This window comes from Papio anubis, chromosome 9 (assembly GCF_008728515.1).
Source record: "Papio anubis isolate 15944 chromosome 9, Panubis1.0, whole genome shotgun sequence".
NCBI lineage: Eukaryota > Metazoa > Chordata > Mammalia > Primates > Cercopithecidae > Papio > Papio anubis.
The window spans coordinates 89077562-89099655 of NC_044984.1; the positions used below are offsets into that span (position 1 = coordinate 89077562).

Here is a 22094-nt window from a genome sequence, read left to right on the forward strand (position 1 = left end):
AGACACATGTTTGCGGGCATGTCTTGAACTCGACGGTCACAAGGCACCACCTTCATCTTGCTATTCAATAGTCCATTCTCGGGAGACCAAACATCAGGCGAAAACACGGTTCTTTAATGATCTTAAATCATGAGCTTATTCGACAGCCTTTAAGACTTCAAACTACTAGCAAAATTCTCATATCCTAGGCATTATTAAAAGTTCATGAACTATCATCCTGTATCATTCATTCACATGTTTACTGGGAACATATGACTATGTGCAAAAGACTGGCAATGTGTGTGTCATAAGAATTAGAGCACACAATTAGGGTAAGTGCCCAGCAGATGCTGTACACATCCATCCCCAGGCACCCAGCTAGTTTAGAAAGACTGGGCTGCTCTCCAGTGTTCGCCATGGAGGCAGACAGGGAAGTGGTGAAGAATCAAGCTCTGGAGTTGAGACAGATACAGGTTCAAACCGTAGCTCTACCACCGTTTCCTAATAGACAGAATATCTTAGAGAAATTATTAATCTGCCTGGGCCTCAGTCTCCCCATCTGTAAAATGGAAAAGCAGGATATTGTAGAAGATCAAGGAGATGGTGTATTTGAAGTGCTTCATGTTACCTGGTGTACAGTAAGCACGCAGTACACATTAACTATTAGTGTGACTGCAGTCTTCCTTTCACTTATGTTCTTTTTATCTCCTTACAGAGGAATAATCCACAAATACACTATGGTTTCTTTCAGGCAGCACCCCTCCCAAGTCGACAGAAGCAGGTGGCCTATGCACAAATCATATATCCTGATGTTCCCTTTCGAAGGAATGAAAAGTCCTCATTCTGATTCACAGTATGGTGATTCATGGTTCTCTTCCTTTTCTCTTGTCACCCTCCTCCCCTCCACCGAAAACACGAAAACACAATTAAGAAACCACAGGGCTGAAAGCTGCAAACTCTTCTAAGTCAAACTGTGGGCATTTTCTAAGTAGGACTAGGTTGATTTCTGACCTTAGCAGCAGCCCTGGAAATTCAGGCAGAGGGTCTGAAGTAAAACACACCCTGTGATCCAACTTGGTAGCAGCTGTCTGGGTGCTCTCTACAGCGGATGTGACAGGCGGGTGAGCTGGTGGTGGCTGGCAATTCCTTCTCCTTTAAAGGGAGAGCCTGCAACAAAGTACAGCTCAAAAAACATACACCGCATCACTTTGCTCATCCTAAATGTAAGAAAAACCTGGCTTGACACACACTGATCATTATTCAGTCTCTTTAACAAGCTCTTTAGAATAAAACAAAGCACTGGTGAAAACGATATCCGTGTACTACTCAGCTTACCACTTCACTGGGTCAGTGTCCTCTAGGACAGAGGTCAGTTTCCACTCCCCCTACTTCCTGCCCAGGGAGTAAGCATGTGATCATCAACTTATTACATCACTACCCAACCAGTTCCACTGCTAGAAGGGCTACAGCATCCTCTTCTTCACTGCCTTTGGTCATTACTCATCATGTAATTGTAGATGGATTTCCAAACCACAGAATACTTGAAGATATACAACAGGTGGCACTCATGCTCGACACAAGTTTTACTTCAGATGTTAGAGATTTCTGCATGTATTATCATCATGTCCTCCTGTAAAAGACAGGGGTATTGTCTGGAGCCACAAGTATAAATGAGATACACCCACCAGATATTAAGCTTCTACAGAAACCAGACTGTTTCATTTACCATTGTATTCCTGATGCCTAGATCAGCAACCAGCACACAGAAGGTGCTCAGTACGTATTTTTTGAATAAGTGAAGCATCTTGCTCTCAAAGTGCCAATGTCTATAGTTTATAAATACATGTAAGCATTAAACATATAAACAGTCAATGTGACAAGAAACATGACGCAAGGAGGCACAAAATGCTAGCAATGCTAGAAAAGTCTATACTTTTCATAAACTTAGCAGCCTTTCCATTTCCAAGCTCACAAACCCCTCTTTCATATAGTACAGGTCCCCGATTTAAAATGCTTGGAATCAGAAGTGTTTCAGATTTCAGATTCTGGAATTTGTTTTGTTTTGTTTTGTTTTGGAGATGGAGTCTCGCTCTGTTGCCCAGGCTGGAGTGCAATGGCACAATCTCGGCTCACTACAACCTCTGCCTCCCAGGTTCAAGTGATTCTCCTGCCTCAGCCTCCCTAGTAGCTGGGATTACAGGCACCCGCCACCATGCCCAGCTAATTTTTTTGTATTTTTAGTAGAGACCGGATTTGACCATGTTGGCCAGGCTGGTCTCAAACTCCTGAACTCAAGTGATCTACCCACCTCGGCCTCCCAAAGTGCTGGGATTACAGGCATGAGTCACTACGCCCGGCCTTGGAATCTTTGTATTATACTTACTGGTTGAGCATTCCAAATAGAAATATCTGAAACCAGAAATGCTCCTGTAAGCATTTCCTTTGAGCATCATGTTGACGCTCAAAAAGTTTTGGATTTTGGAGCATTTTGGATGTTGGTTTTTGGACTGAGATGTTCAGCCTGTAGTAAAAGTGGTGACCATCTATTGATTTCTTATTGTGCACCTGGCATGGAGTTAAACATTTTATAGGCATTACTGAATTTATTCCTGAGAACACCCCTATTATGTAGAAGTGGAAACTAAGGCTTAGAGTGATTACAGGATCCAAGATTGCACTGGTAGCAAAAAGCACTGGTATAAGATCTGTATTCTGGGGACCATCCTGATGCAAATGGCTCTGCAGGGAAAATAATATGGTCCTTGCATGCAGGATGGAACAGAAGTTGGTGAAGGTCATAAGCGACTAAGGTGGGGGATGATTGGGAGATATGGAAGAAACCAGTTCCAGAGAAATGTCCGAGAAAGGTGCAGCGGTACTGCTAATAGGTTAGAGAGATGGGGGAGGGCAGGCACTCAAGATAACTAGCAGTTCTGATTAGTAGTGGCACCAACAAAATAGAAAAAAATTATTAACCTGACATATAGACAAATATAGCTTTTTCACCCAATTTGAGAACATAAATTTAAAAAAGAAATTTTTTAAATAGCTAATATTTGAGTGCACACACCTTTTTTTTTTTTTTTTTTTTTTAACAAATACTTTCTTATTTAAGACACACGATCACTCCCGGAAGAGTGGAGTATTACCTCTTTCACAAATGGGAAACTGGAGGCTCAGAAAGGCTATTTAGGACCTTGCCCTAGTGATCACCTAGTCAAGAAGCTCGAAGAGCCAGAATACAATCCACATAGGTCCAGAGCCTCAGCTGTCCACCACTATTCCCAAGTGGCTGGAGAGGGCATTTTAGACCATTTAAAATGAAAACCAACTAAAAGAAAACCTAATTCACACATCATTAATAAAAGCCAGTTACTATATAGAAAGCCAGTACTGTATAGAAAGCAGACAGCCTGTATTCTTAAAAAGATGATAGGCTTTAACTATCTAGGGCATGAAAAAAAAAGTAGGAGTCTAATTATGGATGCTCTTTCTTTTAAAGTAGAGAGATATGTGCATCAAGTTAACAAGCACCATTTCTGAGTTTTACAAGATGAAGTTTTAAAATGTGAATGATCCTGACTTGTCAGCTTAGCAACAATCACAGAATTCATTACTTACATTTCACTAAGTGGGGAGGGGTTATCTAGGTTAGTCCACCTGGCTATAAAAATAGATTTCTGCAATGTGGAAAGAGTACACTGCCTCATTATTATTCCAGTCTCAAAGGCTGAAATAAGCCCAGCAAGAGAGACCATGTAGCTTCCCTGTCATCTCAACAGGTATCGATCTTGAATTTAAAAAATGACTATTCAGTAACGAAGAACTTCATCTCATGGAGTCTTAGCCCACTCCTAGGCAGAAACTCCATATCCCTGAAAGATTAATCAATTCTTCCCATGAACCCCCAGTTCTCATTAGCATTTTTAGGGGAGCTAATTTACCAAATGAGTTCATAAAAGGGTTCTTTTTAAATCCTATACTAGTTTCCTCCCAAGGAGATGGTGACATCAAGAAATTACCACTTGATGTTTTCCTCTTGCATCACATACTTTCAGGGTGTCAGGAAAACATACAGCTTAGATTACAGCTGCATCTAAGTGAGTTCCACAATACAGGAGCTACGATCATTTAAGGGGATGAATACTTTCTGCACAGTAAAATTGCTGTTTTCCCTTCATTACAACAGACTTATCGTAGCCTCAGGACAGATTTGAAATTACATCAACCCTGCTTGGAAAAGTTCTTATGAGTTTACAAAAATTTCGCCAGTTCTACATATTCCTCGCTGTCTCAGTAATAAAAAACCTAAAAGCAGATAGTTGAGAAGTTTAAACTGGGACCTCAAGAAGTCCAGCATCACTGTAGTAGAATTTGTGATTATGGTCTGCTAAAGTTCTAGCCCTTCTCTGACTTCTTCTCTTCACTAGATCTGACTGGCCCAATGTGCTAATTTTGGATAATCAGCACATATAATGTCTAAATCAGTTTTAATACACAGCTAAATTAAAAATTGGGTATCTCCATGCTAATACAAAGCAGCAGGTACAATAATATTGTCAGTAGAATTGTTTTATTTATTTATTTATTTAGAGACGGAGTCTAGCTCTGTCGCCCAGGCTCACACGATCTCAGTTCACCCCAACCTCTGCCTCCCAGGTTCAAGCAAGTCTCTGCCTCACCCTCCCGAGTAGCTGGGATTACAGGCGCCCACCACCACGCCCGGCTAATGTTTGTATTTTTAGTAGAGACGGGGTTTCACCATCTTGGCCAGGCTGGTCTTGAACTCCTGACCTGGTGATCCACCCATCTTGGTCTCCCAAAGTTCTGCGATTACAGGCGTGGGCCACTGCCCCCGGCCGGTCAGCAGAATTTTAAAGAAAATCAAGAAATCTTCATATAAGGTTTTGACTTTTTAACAGAAAAGGCTGGTGTAGACAGGGAACAGTGGCAGATGTAGCAGAAACACAGTCTGCAGTTATGTTACACATTTCCTTTACCACACTGCACCTAAGCAGTTGAGGCACAAACTTTATCACCACCATTTTACAGGTTATGAAGAGTGAGTTTTGTAAAGTTGCATGAGTTTTGCCAAACCACTTAAATGAGTTGACAATGAGCCATCCATCCCGCTAAGATTACTAATCTTGTTTACACAAGAAGATCACAGTTGTGACAAGAAAAAACAAGCTTTCACATTTTTTTCAAGTCTGCAACATTAACTTTACAGAATCCTCTCAATTACAAATGCATTTGAAAATGATCTCCTTTTCTTCATAGTTCTGTTAACTAGTATTACAGTTATCCCAGAAGAAACATCTACCTGTGGGTAAGCACAGATGTTCAATGTTTATTCCAAATGGAGTTTCTGGTTATTTTCATAGCAAACTGTTAGGAAACTTTTAAAGAAAGTGCAAAAATAAGAGAATTGGGGGGTTGAGATGAGAGCACGAGGTATTATTCCACCGAATATATTCAATCTGTAAAAACTCAAATCATTCTTTCAAAATGATTAACAGATGCTAAAGGAAAAAGGGAAAGTGGGCAGTAAACCAGGGACTCATTGCTTCACTTCTGGGGCAATGGATTACTACTTCAAATTATGAGTGAAGACCCAAATCCTGCACAAAGGGCAGCAACACAACCCCGTCACTGTTGCTACTATTTCCATCCAGTTGGTCTCTCGATCTCGGAGGTGGTGGGCCAGAATCTGAGCCCGGCTCTACCTCCGTGAACTTTACACAGAGGCTGACACCCAAATCCCCAGTTCTCGGACAAGCGAGTAAGTAGTTGGCGGAGCAAAGAACAACTCCAGGTGCCTTCTGCCAGAACAGATGCCAGCGTGGAGGAGGTGCTTTGTTAAATGGCACTTCAATCAGCCGTGGGGAGAACGGGTTACAGAGCCTCACATCCAGCCTCGACAACAGCCCGGGAGGGCAAAGGTATTCACCAGGGAGGGCGAAAGCTTCCTCTCCCAGGAGAGACCCGCGCTCGGGCTGCGGCCTCCGTCTTTATTTTGAAGCCCTACAGGGCTTGTCTCTGCAGCAGGCTCAGAATGAGCTATTTTCGCCCACAGCCAAAATCAGCAACAGCAAATTACACTGCAAACAATGGCGAGGGCGCCTGCTCGTCTTGGCTCGAAACTCCGGAGAGGCAGCGCAAAGATTCTGACTTTTCACTTGGGCAGAGCCGGTCCGCCGCCTCCCGGCGATCCGGCTGCGCACCGCGCTCGGGCTCCGGCCACACGCCCCAAGGACCAGGAGACTGGGCGGCTGCCGGGACATTCGGCGGGGAGGGCACCGTCACACCCGGGGCGAGACCCCGGAGACCCGGACACGCGTGGCCGCGGGTGGCGGGATTCCCTCGCGGCGCAGCGGGCGCTCCCTGGCGGGGAGGGAGGCGGAGCCCGGGCCGTCGGGGAACCGGGCGTTCCGCACAGAGCGCGGGGACCTGGGCGCCGCGAGGGGCAGGTGGACCTGGGGTTCAGGAACCGCAGCCCGGGCTCCGACGCCCCCCCTCCGCCCACCCTTTCAGCTCGGAGGATCTGGGAGGTACGGACCTCCGGCAGCAACGGAGGCCGGCGGCGAAACGCAGTGGGCGCGTGGGTTAGCGCCGAGCCGCCGCCCCAGCCCGCCTCGCCCCCGGGCCCGCGCGCACCCGCCGCCCTCCAGCCCGCGGCGCTCACCCGACTCTTGCAGCGGTGGTGCCGGCCGGGGTCCGAGTAGGTCCGGTCCACGGTGAGCGCCGTGTCGCTGCCCGGCATCTCCGCGCTCCGGCCGGGAACTTTCCCGTCTCCTGGGGCTGCCGCGCCGCGAGCTGCCGGCCGTGCTCGGGCTCACCCCGGGAGCCGCGGGCGAGGGGGCGGCGCGGCTGCTGCAGCTGTTGCCTCTGGTGCCGACACCCGCGCGGCCGCCCTGCGCCGCCGCCGCGGGGTGGGGGAGGCGGGGCAGGAGGCGAGAGTCTCCTCCCCCTTCCCTTCTCCCCGCCTCCCCCGCGCCCCGCAGCCGCCGGGACCCCCCACCCACCCGCGACCCAGCGGGCAACGTCTTCGCCTATCCTCGCCTCCCTCCCTGGCTGAAACTTGATTCCACCCCCTCCCACACAGCCCTCTTTCTCCCCAAAAGATGAGCGACATCCACACTACACTATCTGTTGACTTATTTTGTATATAAAAGGTGGCTGTTACCGCAAGAAGTTGACACTTGCCTTAAATGTCTCTTTTTATGTTATTCTTCATTCAACAGGCACTTATTGGGCAGCTGCCATGTACCAGACCCTGGACTAGAGACCAGAGATTTAAAATAAGAAATGAAATAAAATAAAAGACTCTCCCCGCACCACAATTGCCCTGAGCATAGAGCATACTTCCACTTAAACTAAGATCCTACTGTGTTGTGTATTTTAATGTTGCATGTCTGGCTCACCTTTATGTTTTAAGCTACTTGGAAATCAGGATATCTTTTCATTTTAGTATTCCCCATTCCCAGTGATCAGTCCCTGCCCACAAGGAATTTGGAGTCTCGTAGAGGAAGGACCACTGGTGAACAATTTAAGTATCAGTAACCCCAAACAAAATTCAGAACACCTGTGCCGGCTCTGTAGGGTGTACAGTGGGAGACTGGGCTGAAATATTTAAAGTGCAGCTGTTCCAGAGAGGACCTAGAGCCCAATGTGACCAGCCCAGGGGAAGGGAAGGATTTGCCCCGCCCTTCATAGGGTTCAAGGGGAGGGTAGAGTAGGCTGAAGAAAACTTTGGAGTCCCAAAAATCAGAGGTACATTTGGGAAAACCTCAAGTCATCAGTTTTGGGGAGTGTCCTCAGGAACAGGAAGACATGATGGAAAAGAAGGCGGAGACCATGCAGGATCTTCGTTCAAGGGTAAGAAGTTCAACCTTATTCTGTGGGAACTAGGCAGCTGCTGGAGATTCCTGAACAGGGAAATGATAGCATGAGAATGGAAGTTTAAGGAGAAGGTATATCTGACATCAGGGTGAAGCAGCAATTAAAGATGGGCAAAACACACGGGCTAGAAGGCCACTGTAAAGACAGAACAGCCTAATTATCCTTCAGAAGGAGACTAGGTAAATAAATGATGGTACATCATCCAACAGAATATTTGGTAACTGGAAATAGAAATGAGGCAGCCCTCTATGAATAGCTTTGGAAGCATATCTAACGTACATAGTTAAGTGGAAAAAAAGCAATGTGCAGGATAATATATATGGCATTCCACTATGTATGTGAAAACAATATATGTTATGTGCTTCTACATGCATGACATATATCTGGGAGGATAAACAAGAAACTAGGGAAATAGACAAGAAATTGATGCCAAGAGAGGGGAACCAGGTAGCTAGAAGGCAGAGATAGGAGAGAGATCTATTTTTCACTGTGTATACTTTTGAAACTTGAATGTTTACACTGTGGGCATATATTAACTATTCAAAAAGTAAAATTTTTTTAAAAATGTTTTTTAGAGCTAGGGTATCTGTTGCCCAGGCTGGGGTGCAGTGGCACAATCATAGCTCACTGCAGCCTCAAATTCTTGGGCTCTAGGGAGCCTCCCACTTCAGTTTCCCAAGTAGCTAGAACTACAGGTATGCGCCACCATTTCTGGCTAATTTTAAAAATACATTTTTGTAAAGGCAGGGTTAAAACTAACTTAAGAAGAAATTGAAAGTCCCATGTAGTCCTTAAGCCATTCAAAAAATTAAATCAACACTTTTAAAATACCCACCTACAGCTACCCCAACACACAACTATACCAGGCCCAGAGAGTTTTTCGGGTAAGTTCTTTGAAAGAAGAGAAGAGAAATATCAAACGTTGAGAGTGTGTGTGTGTGTGTGTGTGTGTCTGTGTGTGTGTTGGAGCGAGATTTTAGCTAGGGTGGCTAGAGAAGTCCTCCGTGATAAGGTGATCTTTGAGCAGAGACTTGGGAAATGAGGAAGCCAGAAGTATAGACATCTGAAAATTTCCAACAAACAGAAAGTCAAGGGCCCTGAACATTTTGGGAGTGTTCAAGGAAGAGCAAGGACGCCAGTGTTCACTGGAAGGAGATGAGGTCAGAGATATTTCAGAGGGCCAGATCATATAGGGACTTTCAGTTCATTTTAAGAACTTTAATTCTGAGGAATATGGGAAGATTTGGAAATTTTTGAGCAAAGGAGTGGCATGATCTACCTTTTCACTTGGATTAAAAAAAAAAAAAATTGATCCGTACCTCACAGCATAAACAAAAACCAACACCAGATAGAGGAAAAAGAAAGAAAGAAAAAATTAGCTGGACAGGGTGGCTTGCACCTGTAATCCCAGCTGTTCAGGAGGCTGAAGCAAGGGGATCACTTGAGCCCAGGAATTCAGCCTGGGCAACAGAGTGAGACCTGTCTAAAAAAAATTAAAAATTAAAAAACAAACAAACAAAAAATCTGGCTGGGAGTGGTGGCTCACGCCTGTGATCCCAACACTTTGGGAGGCTGAGGCCAGCAGATCACCTGAGGTCAAAAGTTCGAGACCAGCCTGGCCAACATGGAGAAACCCCGTCTCTACTAAAAATACAAAATTAGCGTGGTGGCACATGCCTGTAATCACAGCTACTTGGGAGGCTAAGGCAGGAGAATCCGTTGAACTCAGGGGGCAGAGGGTGCGGTGAGCTGAGATCATGCCATTGTACTTCAGCCTAGGCAACAAGAACAAAACTCTGTCTCAAAATAAAATAAAAAATAAAATAAAATAAAAATAAAAATAAAATAAAAAACCAGATTAAAGACTTAAAGGGGAAAAAACACAACTTAAAATTGTCAGAAGAAAATGAAAGCATATCATTATTATCATCTCAAGTAAAAAATAAACAGGACACAACAAGCATAAACCACAAAGATTTGACATTTAAAAATTTAAACTTCTGCTTATGAAAATAAACAATAAAGTGAAAAAATAAGCCACAGACTGAACTCCAGCTAAAAAAAAAAAAAAAATCAATATGGACAAATTTCACAAACAATACTGAGAAACATAAAAAGCAAACCACAAAAAATTACTTGCAGTGAGATTCATGTAGGCTGTGTGATAGCTCATGTCTATAATCCTAGCACTTCAGGAGGCTAAGGTGGGAGGATCACTTGAGCCCAGGAGTTCGAGACCAGCCTGGGCAATATAGTGAGACCTTGTCTCCACAAAAAAAAAAAAAAAAAAAAAAAAAAAAAAGATTCATGTAAAGTTTTTCTTTGGTTGTTTTTGTTTGTTTGTTTTTGGTTTTGAGACAGAGTCTCACTCTGTTGCCTAGGCTGGAGTGCAGTGGCACGATCACAGTTCACTGCAACCTCTGGCTCCCGAGTTAAAGTGATTCTCATGCCTCGGCCTCCTGAGTATCTGGATTACAGGTGTGCGCCACCACACCCGGCTAATTTTTGTATTTTTAGTAGACATGGGGTTTCACCATGTTGGCCAGGCTGGTCTTGAACTCCTGGCCTCAAGTGATCCACCTGCCTCAGCCTCCCAAAGTGCTGAATTGCAGGTGTGAGCCACCATGCCCAGCCTTCCTGTAAAGTTTAAGAAAAGCAAGAGCGTACTAAACACAAATTTCAGGACAGTATCTCTGGTGGGGAGATGAAGAAGGCTTCAATAGAAGAGGGGTACACAATTATAAATAAATAATGCTCTTTAACAAATGACTGTTGGTACACTGGATGTACATTCATTCATACATATACACAATAGTTCAGAATAATTTAAAATTTTAAAGGTAACAAAGACTCAAAGGAACAGATATAGTGATATCCTTAATTCTGGAATTCAAATCACCAGTTAGGGGTACCTTCTCAAATAAATAAACATAATAGCACTTTATGTGTGAATAAACTCAGAGAGGCCCTGACAAACCAGGGTTGGGCTTTGCTTGGGGGTACCAACGGGCATCTACTTTCCATTTCTATTACTGTCTTGATGTTTCTTAGAATTCCATCCTGGAATGCTGACCCTCAATGAGAACGATAAATTAAAACTTTATTAGGCTCATTTAAATTTCAATTAACAAAGGATGTTCTTTTTTAGATCACTTAAATTTATTTCATAAGCTAGTTGCCCAAAAGCTGCTCTGCTGGGCACTCATACAAAATTATTTTTTAAAAATATACAAATTAAATAGCACAAGAGCAAGCTCCCCAGAACAGAAAGAAAACAATCAGTGCTGATCGCCATCTGGCTCTCCTTTTGGGAGGCAGAACCCAAGAGGAAAACAGACCACATCGCCTCCTTTGGACGCAATGCCAATGCCTAGGGTTTTGTCAGCTCTGGAGAGAGAGGGAGAGGGTGAGTGCAGGTGCAAATTCCTCCTGTCAATGTAAGAATTCTGTGCCTTTCATACCTCCAAGAGCCTCTCTTTGCAGAAAGTAATGGAAAATATAACACTGTTAAAATAACAAATGCAGTCAGAACAATACGAAATACAAAGGTTCATACCTAAGGTGTGAAATAAGAATTTACTTGCAAAGTGTAAGGAAGGAGCACAACAAGGCAGCAGATGCTAAAAGCACCAAAGAAGAGACCAGGTCATTTGAGCTGTAATAGTTTAAAGTTTGGAGTGATGGTGAAAGGCCTATGAAAAGAGGTAGGATTACACTTGACTTTTGTAGTGCGTGTTTGTTGTTTCAGCCTGCCCAGCATCCCACCCCTTTTTCTGAAGACAGTACCTAGGTTTTCTTTTGGGACCTATCCTACTCCTACTTTTAATCCAAATGGTTTAGATGAGGCAGACCATTCCCATCCTTGGATCCAGAGAGAGGCATGTCATCCAGCCTTGGCCGGTCAGAGTCACTGTGGCTTGTGCAGGGATAGGCATGTGAGCTAATCAGAGCCAATGAGAGTCATCCCTAGACTTTTGCCAGAACTGCTGGGAAAGCCTATGCCCTTCCAGTGGGCATTGCTAAGCTGGTGCAATGCAAGCCTGATGCTGTAGTGGACATCCTTCCACCATCTAAAGACAGCCTCCCTGGGAAAGCAGAGCCATGAAACGGAGAAAGACTTCTTACTAAATCTTTAGAGCACTAGATCCAGCATTTTCCATTTGCTATAGCTGCATGACAAATCACCTTAAAATGCTTTGGCTTGGCCGGGTGCAGTGGCTCACGCCAGCAATCCTAGCACTTTGAGAGGCCGAGGCAGGTGGATCACCTGAGGTCAGGAGTTCGAGACCAGCCTGACCAACATGGTGAAACCCCATCTCTACTAAAAATACAAAAATTAGCTGGTGGGCACCTGTAATCCCAGCTACTCAGGAGGTGAAGGCAGGAGAATTGCTTGAACCTGGGAGGTGGAGGTTGCAGTGAGCCAAGATCATGCCACTGCACTCTAGCCTGGGTGAGAGCAAGACTCCATCTCAAAAAAAAAAAAAAAAAAATTGTATTGGCTTACAACAATAACTACCGCTCATTAGCTCATGATTCTGCAATCTGGGCAGGTCTCCAAAGGAGATGAGGTGTCTTTTCTCTGTTCCATGTGGCACTGGGTGGGGCTAGTGTATCCAAGATGGCTTCATTCACATGTGTGACATTATGATACATATATATGTATACATATTGGTTTTCATCCATGGTTCCTGGCTCATAATTACCAATGCCCCCGTAATAGTCTGTTGTCATGATTTTGGGGCACTTTAGATCCCAGAAGCCAGCCTCAGAAGCCTTATCCTGCCCTCGTTCCACCTGCTCTTTTCTCTCCCAAAGGAAGGAAGCTTCCTCCGCCTTTCTGTCATGCAGCTGGCCGTGAAGAAATTCTCTGACCTACCTTGTCTGACTATAGGACATAAGGCTCATTTCAGAAGGGGTCCTGCCCCACACCCTGGAGGAAAGCATGCTGTGCAGAGAAGCCAAGAAGAATCTGAACAGACAGGCCTTGCTGGATCTTGCCACTCAGTCTCTCAGTATTAGATCATATACCCTTTTGCCCAGTCACATTTCTACATGGTTGTCAATCATGCCTATCCAGTGACATCTCCATAAAAGGCCCAAGAAGACAGGGTTCGGGGGGCTTCTGGATAGCTGGACATCTATGGAGGGTGGTGTACTCAGGGAGGACACAGAAGCCCTGAGCTCCTTCCCTTACCTTGCCCCATGCATTTCTTCATCTGTGTCCTTTCTGATATCCTTTATACTAAACTGGTAAATGGAAAACATAAGTTTCCCTGAGTTCTGTGAGGTGCTCTAGCAAATTAGTCAAACCCAAAACGGGGGTCATGGGAACCCCCACGTGAAGCCAGTCCGCCAGAAGTTCTGAAGGCCTGGGCTTGTGACTGGCATCTGAAGGGCAGTCTAGGGGACTCAGCCTTCCATCTGTGGGGTCTGACGCTATCTCCAGGTAGACCTGGAGGACACCAGCTGGTGTCCAGAACTGATTCTTACTTGGTGTTTAGGGAAGCCCTTCTCCCACATTTGGTCACAGAAGTCTTCTGTGTTGATTGTTTTTGTGGTGTGAGAACAGAGGAAAAACATAGTTTGAGTTGATTTTTCTACAATGTGTCAGCACCTATAAGACTTAGGGTGGCTGGAATGGTGGGAGCTGGCCGGGCCTCTGTCTTTATTTTCATATGTTTATAGTTTTTTAAAAACTTTTTTTTTTTTCCTTTTAGAGACAGGATCTTATTCTGTCACCTGGGCTAGAATGTGATGGCATGATCATAGCTCCTGGCAGCCTCGAACTCCCAGATTCAAGTGATCCTGCCACCTCATTCTCCTGAGTAGCTGGGACTACAGGTGCATCAGCACGCCTGGCTAATTTATTTTTTGTAGTGTCAGGGTCTTGGTGTGTGCCTAGGCTGATCTTAACTCTTGGCCTCTCCCACCTCAGCCTCCCACAGCTGGGATTATAGGCATGAGCCACTGTAGCCAGCCTGTTTATACTTTTTTAAATACACTTTTTTATAGTCCTCATCTTGCAGGAATCCCCTCTCTCCATCAGGGTAGTTGGACTTTTTTACATGGTGGATGCTTCTAACACAGCAAAAACAAAAGCTGCCAAATCTCCTAAGGCCTAGCCTAGAATTGGCAGATTATCACTTCCATCACATTCTATTGGTCATGGCAAGTCAAAAGTCCAGCTCAGACTCCAGGGGAGGAGAAATGGGGTCCACCTGTTGATGGAAGGAGTGATGTGCACACAGATGGGAGAAATTGCTGACTGTCATTTTGGCAGCTGATCCACCACACCAGCCTTGCCTAGACCCCCTTTTCAGTGACATGAAGCAATGGATTCCTCTTTTTGCTCAGGCCTGTTAGAGATGGGTTTCTGATTGCTGCAACCCAAAGAATCCTGTCTAATGCAACATTCAATGCAGGGTATGGGCAGAAAGAAGACAAGGAAAAGGGCAGCATTTCAAGAGAAGGCAAGAACTTTGAACAGCACAAATAAAGGGAGAATCAACAGAGGATTCTGGTGGGGGTGCCGAGGACTGTAGAATTTTCTCAGGCCACTAGCTTGAGCCTTCTGTGATCAGTCCACCCCAGATGACCTGTGAACCACTCAACTAATTATATTCTGGACTAATTTTTTCAATACAAAGGTTACAATATTTTTTTTTTTTTTTTGAGTTGGAGTCTTGCTCAGTCGCCCAGGCTGGAGTGCGATGGCTCGATCTCAGCTCACTGCAAGCTCCGCCTCCCGGGTTCTCGCCATTCTCCTGCCTCAGCCTCCCGAGTAGCTGGGACTACAGGCGCCCGCCACCTCGCCCGGCTAGTTTTTTGTATTTTAGTAGAGACGGGGTTTCACCGTGTTAGCCAGGATGGTCTCGATCTCCTGACCTCGTGATCTGCCCGTCTTGGCCTCCCAAAGTGCTGGGATTACAGGCGTGAACCGCCGCGCCTGGCCACAATATATTTTTTAAAAAAATGTTTCATGCAATAATTTCTATGCTTCCCCCCAGACACACTAGGGTGTAGGTTACCTGAAGGAAAGGACTGTACTTTCTAGGTACGTGTAGGCATTCCTGACTGTTCTTAACATAGTATTCAATAAATGCTTGAGATCAACATTATTAAATGTCTACTTATTTTCTAGGCATTAGGGTTTTAAAAAATGACTCTGACATAAGCAAAAACTAGTGTCTGTTCCTAAGGGGTTGGAATGGGTAAGAGGAAAGGATGAAAATTCACTGAATGATGGATGTTACCAATTTTCACCTACTAAGTAGTTAATGACGTTTGTGAGTTCTCCAGTCATTTATTGAGCACCTTTGGTGTGACAGCCTCTGTTCTTGGTGCCGAGAATATAGAAATGAGTGAGACATCCAGAAGGGACAGCCCATCTAGACAATGAGGCAGACACCCCCCAAAATGTTGCTGTAGATGCCAAGATAGTTATGTGCTCGACATGGTAGTAGGACAAAGGAAGGAGGTGGTCTCCTCACGTAGCTCACTTCCTTAGATGTTTCAGTCCTGCGGTCATCGCAGCAGGGAGAAGGAGACACAAGGAAAGCCAGATGTTGAAGACAAAAGTGCAAGTCTCTTGTAAAGGAAAGGAAAATGCCTTTCTTTTCATATGCCAGTTTGATTTAATAGTGCAGGGAAGTGTTCCCTTTGGGGGAAAAATTCATAAGACAAAAAGTACAACAAGCTCCCCCACCACAAGGATATAAGAACAGAGCAAAAGGAAGAATAAATCAGGGTTTTAAAATGTATTCTACTAGCTTGAGGTGAACACATGCTGATCAGCTCTACACATCTATATTACAGACAGATACATAGAAATGCCTATGTTGCGGGTCAGCAGCTTTCCGGCCTGATGCAAACATGAATCTCTAATTCTAACTACATGGTTTATAGCCAACTAAAAATGACCACACCCTTAATATTTACATCTAATTTCTAACATAGCATGTTCTATGTGACTGCAAAGAAATAATCACTGCTGTTTATTTAGTGTTAGCAATGATCTGGCACAGAAGTCCGAAACTTCCACTTGGCAAGATTTTGATTAAAAACAGGAAAGTAGACAGACTCAATTGAAACTCTGCAGGCTAGGGAACTTGCCTTTGAATATTCCTTTTTTTAGCAAATGCAACAATTCCATGCTATTGATTTCTCAAGAGCAATGAGAAAATTCTCCAAGCAGCCTTCAAGTGTCCTGGGAGATGGTCTTCAACATGTGCCTTGCCTGCAGACTTGAGGCTATATTAAGAAGTACAAACATGTATTTTACCTCATCAAAAGTGAACGCTTTTGCTTCTCAAAAAACTCTGATAAGAGAATAAAAAGACAAGATACAGATGGGAAGATATTTACAAAACCAAACATATAACAAGTGATGAGTACCTAGAATGTATAAACAATTCTCAAAACTCTATAGTAAAAAAATAATCCTTGGCCAGGCACAGTGTCTCGCATCTGCAATCCCAGCACTTTGGGAGGCCAAGGCGGCAGATCACTTGAGGTCAGGAGTTCAAAATCAGCCTGGCCAATATGGTGAAGTCCTGTCTCTACTAAAAACACAAAAAAATTAGCTGGGCGTGGTGGTGGGTGCCTGTAATCTCAGCTGCTTGGGAGGCTGAGGCAGGAGAATCACTTGAACCCAGGAGACGGAGATTGCAGTGAGCCAAGATCGCGGCACTGCACTCCAGCCTCGGAGACAGAGCAAGACTCCAACTCAAATAAAAATAAACAATAAACAATCCAATTAAAAAATGAGCAAAATATAGGAACAGACATTTCACTGAAGAGACTATACTAATGGCAAATAAACACACGAAAAGATGTTAAATGTCATTAGCCATTAGGGAAATGCAAATTAAAACCACAATGAGATGTTACTGCTCACTTATCAGAATGTCTACAATAAAACTGAGTTATAACACATATTGCTGGCAAGGATGTGGAGAAACTAGATAAATCATAGATTGCTGGAAGGAATGTAAAATGGTTCAGCCTCTCTGGAAAGCAATTTGACCGTTTTTTATAAAACTAAAACATGCAAATCCCATCTGACCCAGCAATTGCACTCTCAGGCATTTATCCCAGAAAGAAAACACGTTCAAACAGAAACCTATACAGAAATATTCACAGCAGCTTTATTCATAATTGCCAAAACCTGGTAGCAGCACCATATCCTTCAACATGTGAATGGTTAAACAACTGTGGTACATCTATACCATGGACTGTGACTCAACAATTAAAAGGAACTATTTGATATGCAACGACTTGGATAAGTCTCTAGGGAATTATGCTGTATCTAAAAAGCCAATCCCAAAAGGTCATATACAGTATGATTCCACTTACGTAGCATTCTTTTTTTTTTTTTTTTTTGAGAGGGAGTCTCACTCTGTTGCCCAGGCTGGAGTGCAGTGGCACGATCTCGGCTCACTGCAAGCTCCGCCTCCTGGGTTCACACCATCCTCCTGCCTCAGCCTCCCGAGTAGCTGGGACTACAGGAGTCCACCACCACCACACCCGGCTAATTGTTGTATTTTAAGTAGAGACAGGGTTTCACCGTGTTAGCCAGGATGGTCTCAAACTCCTGACCTCAAGTGATCTGCCCATCTCGGCCTCCCAAAGTGCTGGGATTACAGTATGAGCCATCGCAACTGGCCCCACTTACATAGCATTCTTGAAATGATAAAACTATAGAAAAGGAGAAGAGATGAGTGGGTGCCAGGCTCTTGGAATGGGAGGGGGTAGTGGCAGGAGGGAGGTGGGTGTGGTTATAAAAGGGCAGCAGGAGGGATCCTGTGGGGATGGAACTGTTCTGTATCTTGAGAGTGGTGGTGGATACAATTGCAGAGAACTAAATACACACATGCGCACACACACAAACAAGTACTGGGGAAATCTGAATGAGATTGATGGATTGCACCAATATTAATGTGATATTTGTACTAAAGTTTGACAAGATACTACTATGGAGGACACAGAGACTACCACTGGGGGACAGGTAAAGTGTACAGAGTTCCTCGGGAGTATTCCTTACAACTGCATGTGAATCTACAACAATCTCAAAAGTAAAAGTTTAATAAAAATGTGTTTTAAGGCCAGGCACGGTGGCGGACGCCTGTAATTCCACCACTTTGGGAAGCCAAGGCGGGCAGATTGTTGAGACCGGGAGTTCGAGACCAGAGCCTGGCCAACATGGCAAAACTTTGTCTCTACTAAAAATACAAAAACTAGCCAGGCGTGATGGTGGGTGCCTATAATCCCAGCTACTCAGGAGTCTGAGGCAGGAGACTTGCTTGAACCCTGGAGGTGGAGGTAGCAGTGAGCTGAGATCATGCCACTGCACTCCAGTCTGGGCAACAGGGTGAGACTCTACCTCAAAAAAAAAATAAATAAAACTAAATAAATAAATAAATAAATAATTAAATTTAGGTGCAATTGTAGTCATTTTCACAGTAAAAACTGAGTTTTGTGATGGGAACAACATCAGCTGGAGTGGTTGATATAGGAACTTTTTCTCTGAAGAAGTTGTTCACAGAATTTCTACCAGGTTATGGCCCTTTGCTGCACCAGAGGAGTTGACCAGCTGTGGAAACTGAGGACAAAGAAAGACTGTGGGTGGTGTCATTAATATGACCACAAATGTCAGTACCTGGCCACAGTGTATGCTGTGTCTCAACCTCACAAGTTCAGGGCCAAGGACAGTGTCCATTATCCTTGGCCTATCAGTGCTGAGCATAGCACCTGGCACAAAGCAGTGATTCTACAAGGTTTTTCTGGAATAAATAATGGATAATTAAGTCCTGATTTGGTTGGAAGAACATATTAAGGTTCATAGATTTGGTTCAGGTTCAAAATGACTCATTATATGAGTTGTTTCGTAAAAAGTTACATAGCAAGGTTGAGTAGAGAATTTTGCAAATTCCTTTGGGAGGTGGAGGTGGGCGGATCACCTGAGGCCAGGAGTTTGAGATCAGCCCAGCCGATATGGTGAAACCTTGTCTCCACAAAAAACACAAAAATTAGCCAGGCATGGTGGCATGCACCTGTAGTCCCAGCACTTTGGGAGGCTGGGGCATGTGGATTACATAGGGTCAGGAGTTCAAGACCAGCCTGGCCAACATGGCGAAACCCTGTCTCTACAAAAAATATAAAAATTAGCTGAGTGTGGTGATGCACACCTGTAACCCCAGCTACTTGGGTAGCTCAGGCACTAGAATTGCTTGAACCCAGGAGGTGGAGGTTGCAGTCAGCCAAGATCGCACCACTGTGCTCCAGCCTGGGCAACAGAGCAAGACTCTGTCTCAAAAAAAAAAAAAAGAGAGAGAGAATTTTGCAAATTCATGTGCTTTGCTTTGCTCCATGTTTTATGATTCCCATATTGGTTTGAGTCTTTATGTAATGCACACACAGATTATAATATAAGTAGTTTGCTATTTCTAACCTCTTGACTCTACCACTTGGAAAGAGTTTCACTCTCTGATTACCATGTATGACTATTGGCTATTTGCTACTGCAGCTTTTCAGAAGTCTACAACAGTGTTAGAAAACAAACATAGATAAAAATACCTTACACTGTACTAGGCACAGAACGCTCCATTCAGTTAAACCTGTAACTGCAGTTGTGATGCCGTGGGTTCCTACTTCACACAACCACAGAGAAAGCAGTTCTCTGGGGATCTCTAGTTGACTCCATTCTATGCACGACCAGCCCAGGAGAACTGTCTTTCATTAAGCACATACTGAATCTGAAGGATGAGCTAGCTACACTCCAGGAACATATCATCCGTGAATTCACTTTGCATTTTATCAACTCACTTTGCAAGAAAAGGAAGGTGGGAAATGAAACTGCCAGAAAAATCTGATGTGATGTTGTTTTTAAACAGTCCAAGTCACCGTCCTTTCAAAAGAGGATGCTGCTTGCTGAAGCCTTCCTTGTCCACTCCAGTCCACACTGTTATCTCTCTCCCTTCTCTGAATTCTGACAGTATCTGTTGCTTAAGTCACTCCCATAAACATTCAATTATAAATGATCTTGTGCTGTTACAGGGAGGTGGTATGGTGAACCGGAGACAGACTGCTCGGATTCACATCTTGGCGCTGCTCCTTACGAGCTCTAAAGCCTTGGTTCTCACATTCATAAGCTAAGGAACCCACCTCATACTGCTGTTGAAGATTAAATGATGTAATATATGTAAAGCACTTATAAAATAAGAGCTCAATAAATGTCTGCACAAACAAAACAAAACCTAAAATCTGTCTTCATGTCTTCTTCCTTCCCAGGAAGACTTCAGTAAGGATGTATGCTGTTATCCTGGAAAGTGTCCTAGCAAGGTGGAGGATGCATTTCGATGCTGTATGTCATCATCACAAATTTTGTGAATAGAATTAGGATGAAAGTAGGAGCCTGTGGACAAGCTCTGGACCCCGGCCATCCCTCCCCCTCTGCCTCTGCCTGTGCTGTTCCTACCACTGCAGAGTCTGCAAACTTGCACAAGAGACAAGGGCACACTTCCTCCTTTTACACTAACCTCCAACTCCTTTCATTCCCAAGGCCCTGTAGCTCCCACGTAGAATACAGAGCGTCTTTTTGCTGGTACCCTTTGACCAATTACTCTACTTCTAGGAATCTATGCTAAAGAAATAATATAATACAGGAAAATATAATACAGAAAAAGTTTTACACACAAACATCACACATTTTATCGTTCTGATAAAATGAAAACAATTCAAAGGATTATTTGTTGTTTATGAAAAATCATGAATTGATCATATAAATGATATTCATACAAAAAATGCAGTGCAGCTACTGAAAATTATACTTAGGAAGAATATGTAATCATATGAAGAAATGTTTCTGTAATGATATGACAAAAATTATAACAATAAAAATTCAGTATAACTCTACCAGATTGACAAAAATTGAAAAGTATTATGATACTTAGTGCTGGTAATGATCTGGAGTAGCAGGAACCCTCATGCTCAGTCACTCCACTCCTCAGTATATATATGTATATATATCCCGGAGGCCACACATCAACCAGCACACACATACAAGAATGTTCACAGTGGTAACAGTCCGTATCTAGAAACAACCCAATTGTCATCCACAGCAGAATGGATAAAGAAATTGTTGTACAGTTATTTCCCAATTAAGGTCAGTCATTTGTTGCCGAAAATCAAATGTTCCATGTGAAAATGCTAACTGGGAGCCTGTTATCTTAACTCATTTTGCAAAGTAGGGTTTTTCTCTTATATGTATCAAACCTAATATACTGAGTGCTACAGAGCCTAACAAAATGCTCCATGCAAAGTATCACAAATGTTGATATCTTCTGTCCCACCCCACCCCCAGAAAATATTCAGGGCAAATTGGTCAACAGAAGTCCAAAATATTTTGCTACTGAAGAGTAGGAGAAACATCTTTCTCCGTTTCTTCTGTGTCTTCCTATAGCATCTCTAAGGACTTTGCACAGAGCCAGTATATGGCAATAGTTATTTATTTTTCCTACTTCTTCTGCACCAGGCACTCTCCATATATCAACTGAGTTACTGCCAAACTCCTGCCCTCCCATCTCTATGATGGTAGGTGCTATGATTTCCCCAATATCCGGAGTAGCAACCAGGACATCTGAATAGATCAAGTACCAAAGGTACTTAGCTAATAAATGGCAAAATTTTGTCCAAATTTCAGGTCTAAGCTTATTTACTAGGTGCATATCCTTGGATGAGCTCTTTAATCTTTATAAGCCTCAGTTTCCTCAATTGTAGAATGGAATTTGCAATTGTAGAATTGCAACTGTAGAACGGAATTGCAGATGGAATTCTAAAAATTATACCCATTAAAGGATAACTATCTCTTGACTAAAAGTCAAAGCTGGCACTGCTGAGAATATGAACAGGGAAGAATCTCGGTGCATCTGCAGAGTCCACTGTTGCAGGTTCCCTCTCAAAACATTTAACTCAAATGAACCTGACTTGTCCCCACTCCCTGTCCAGCCTTTCCCTGCTTCTCCCAAACAGTTTAACACACATCTACATTGCTAATATTTCCACGAAGATGATTTCTACATTCTAAGTCTCTTGTTTCCTATTCTTCCCACAAAGAAAGAAAACGAAACTTTTGAAATTCAAAATTATATCATCATGACTTTATCCTTATCTGAAGGCTTCCTTGTAAATCTTTTCCATCATTTCTAAGCACT

General features: G+C 43.7%; 1 protein-coding gene across 5 annotated transcripts in view; it reads right to left on the bottom strand.

The window, feature by feature from the left end:
• Positions 1-22094, bottom strand: part of TMCC3 (transmembrane and coiled-coil domain family 3) — a 310576-nt gene that overhangs the window by 77893 nt on the left and 210589 nt on the right. The window contains exon 1 of one of the 5 annotated variants that reach the window (XM_003906965.4): positions 6665-6903. The exons of the other annotated variants lie outside the window; for them this stretch is intronic. Within the exon in view, the coding sequence (XP_003907014.1) occupies positions 6665-6742 (78 nt within the window). The 5' untranslated portion in view covers positions 6743-6903. Of the gene's footprint in view, positions 1-6664; positions 6904-22094 lie in introns of those variants that run through there. 5 annotated transcript variants of the gene reach the window in all.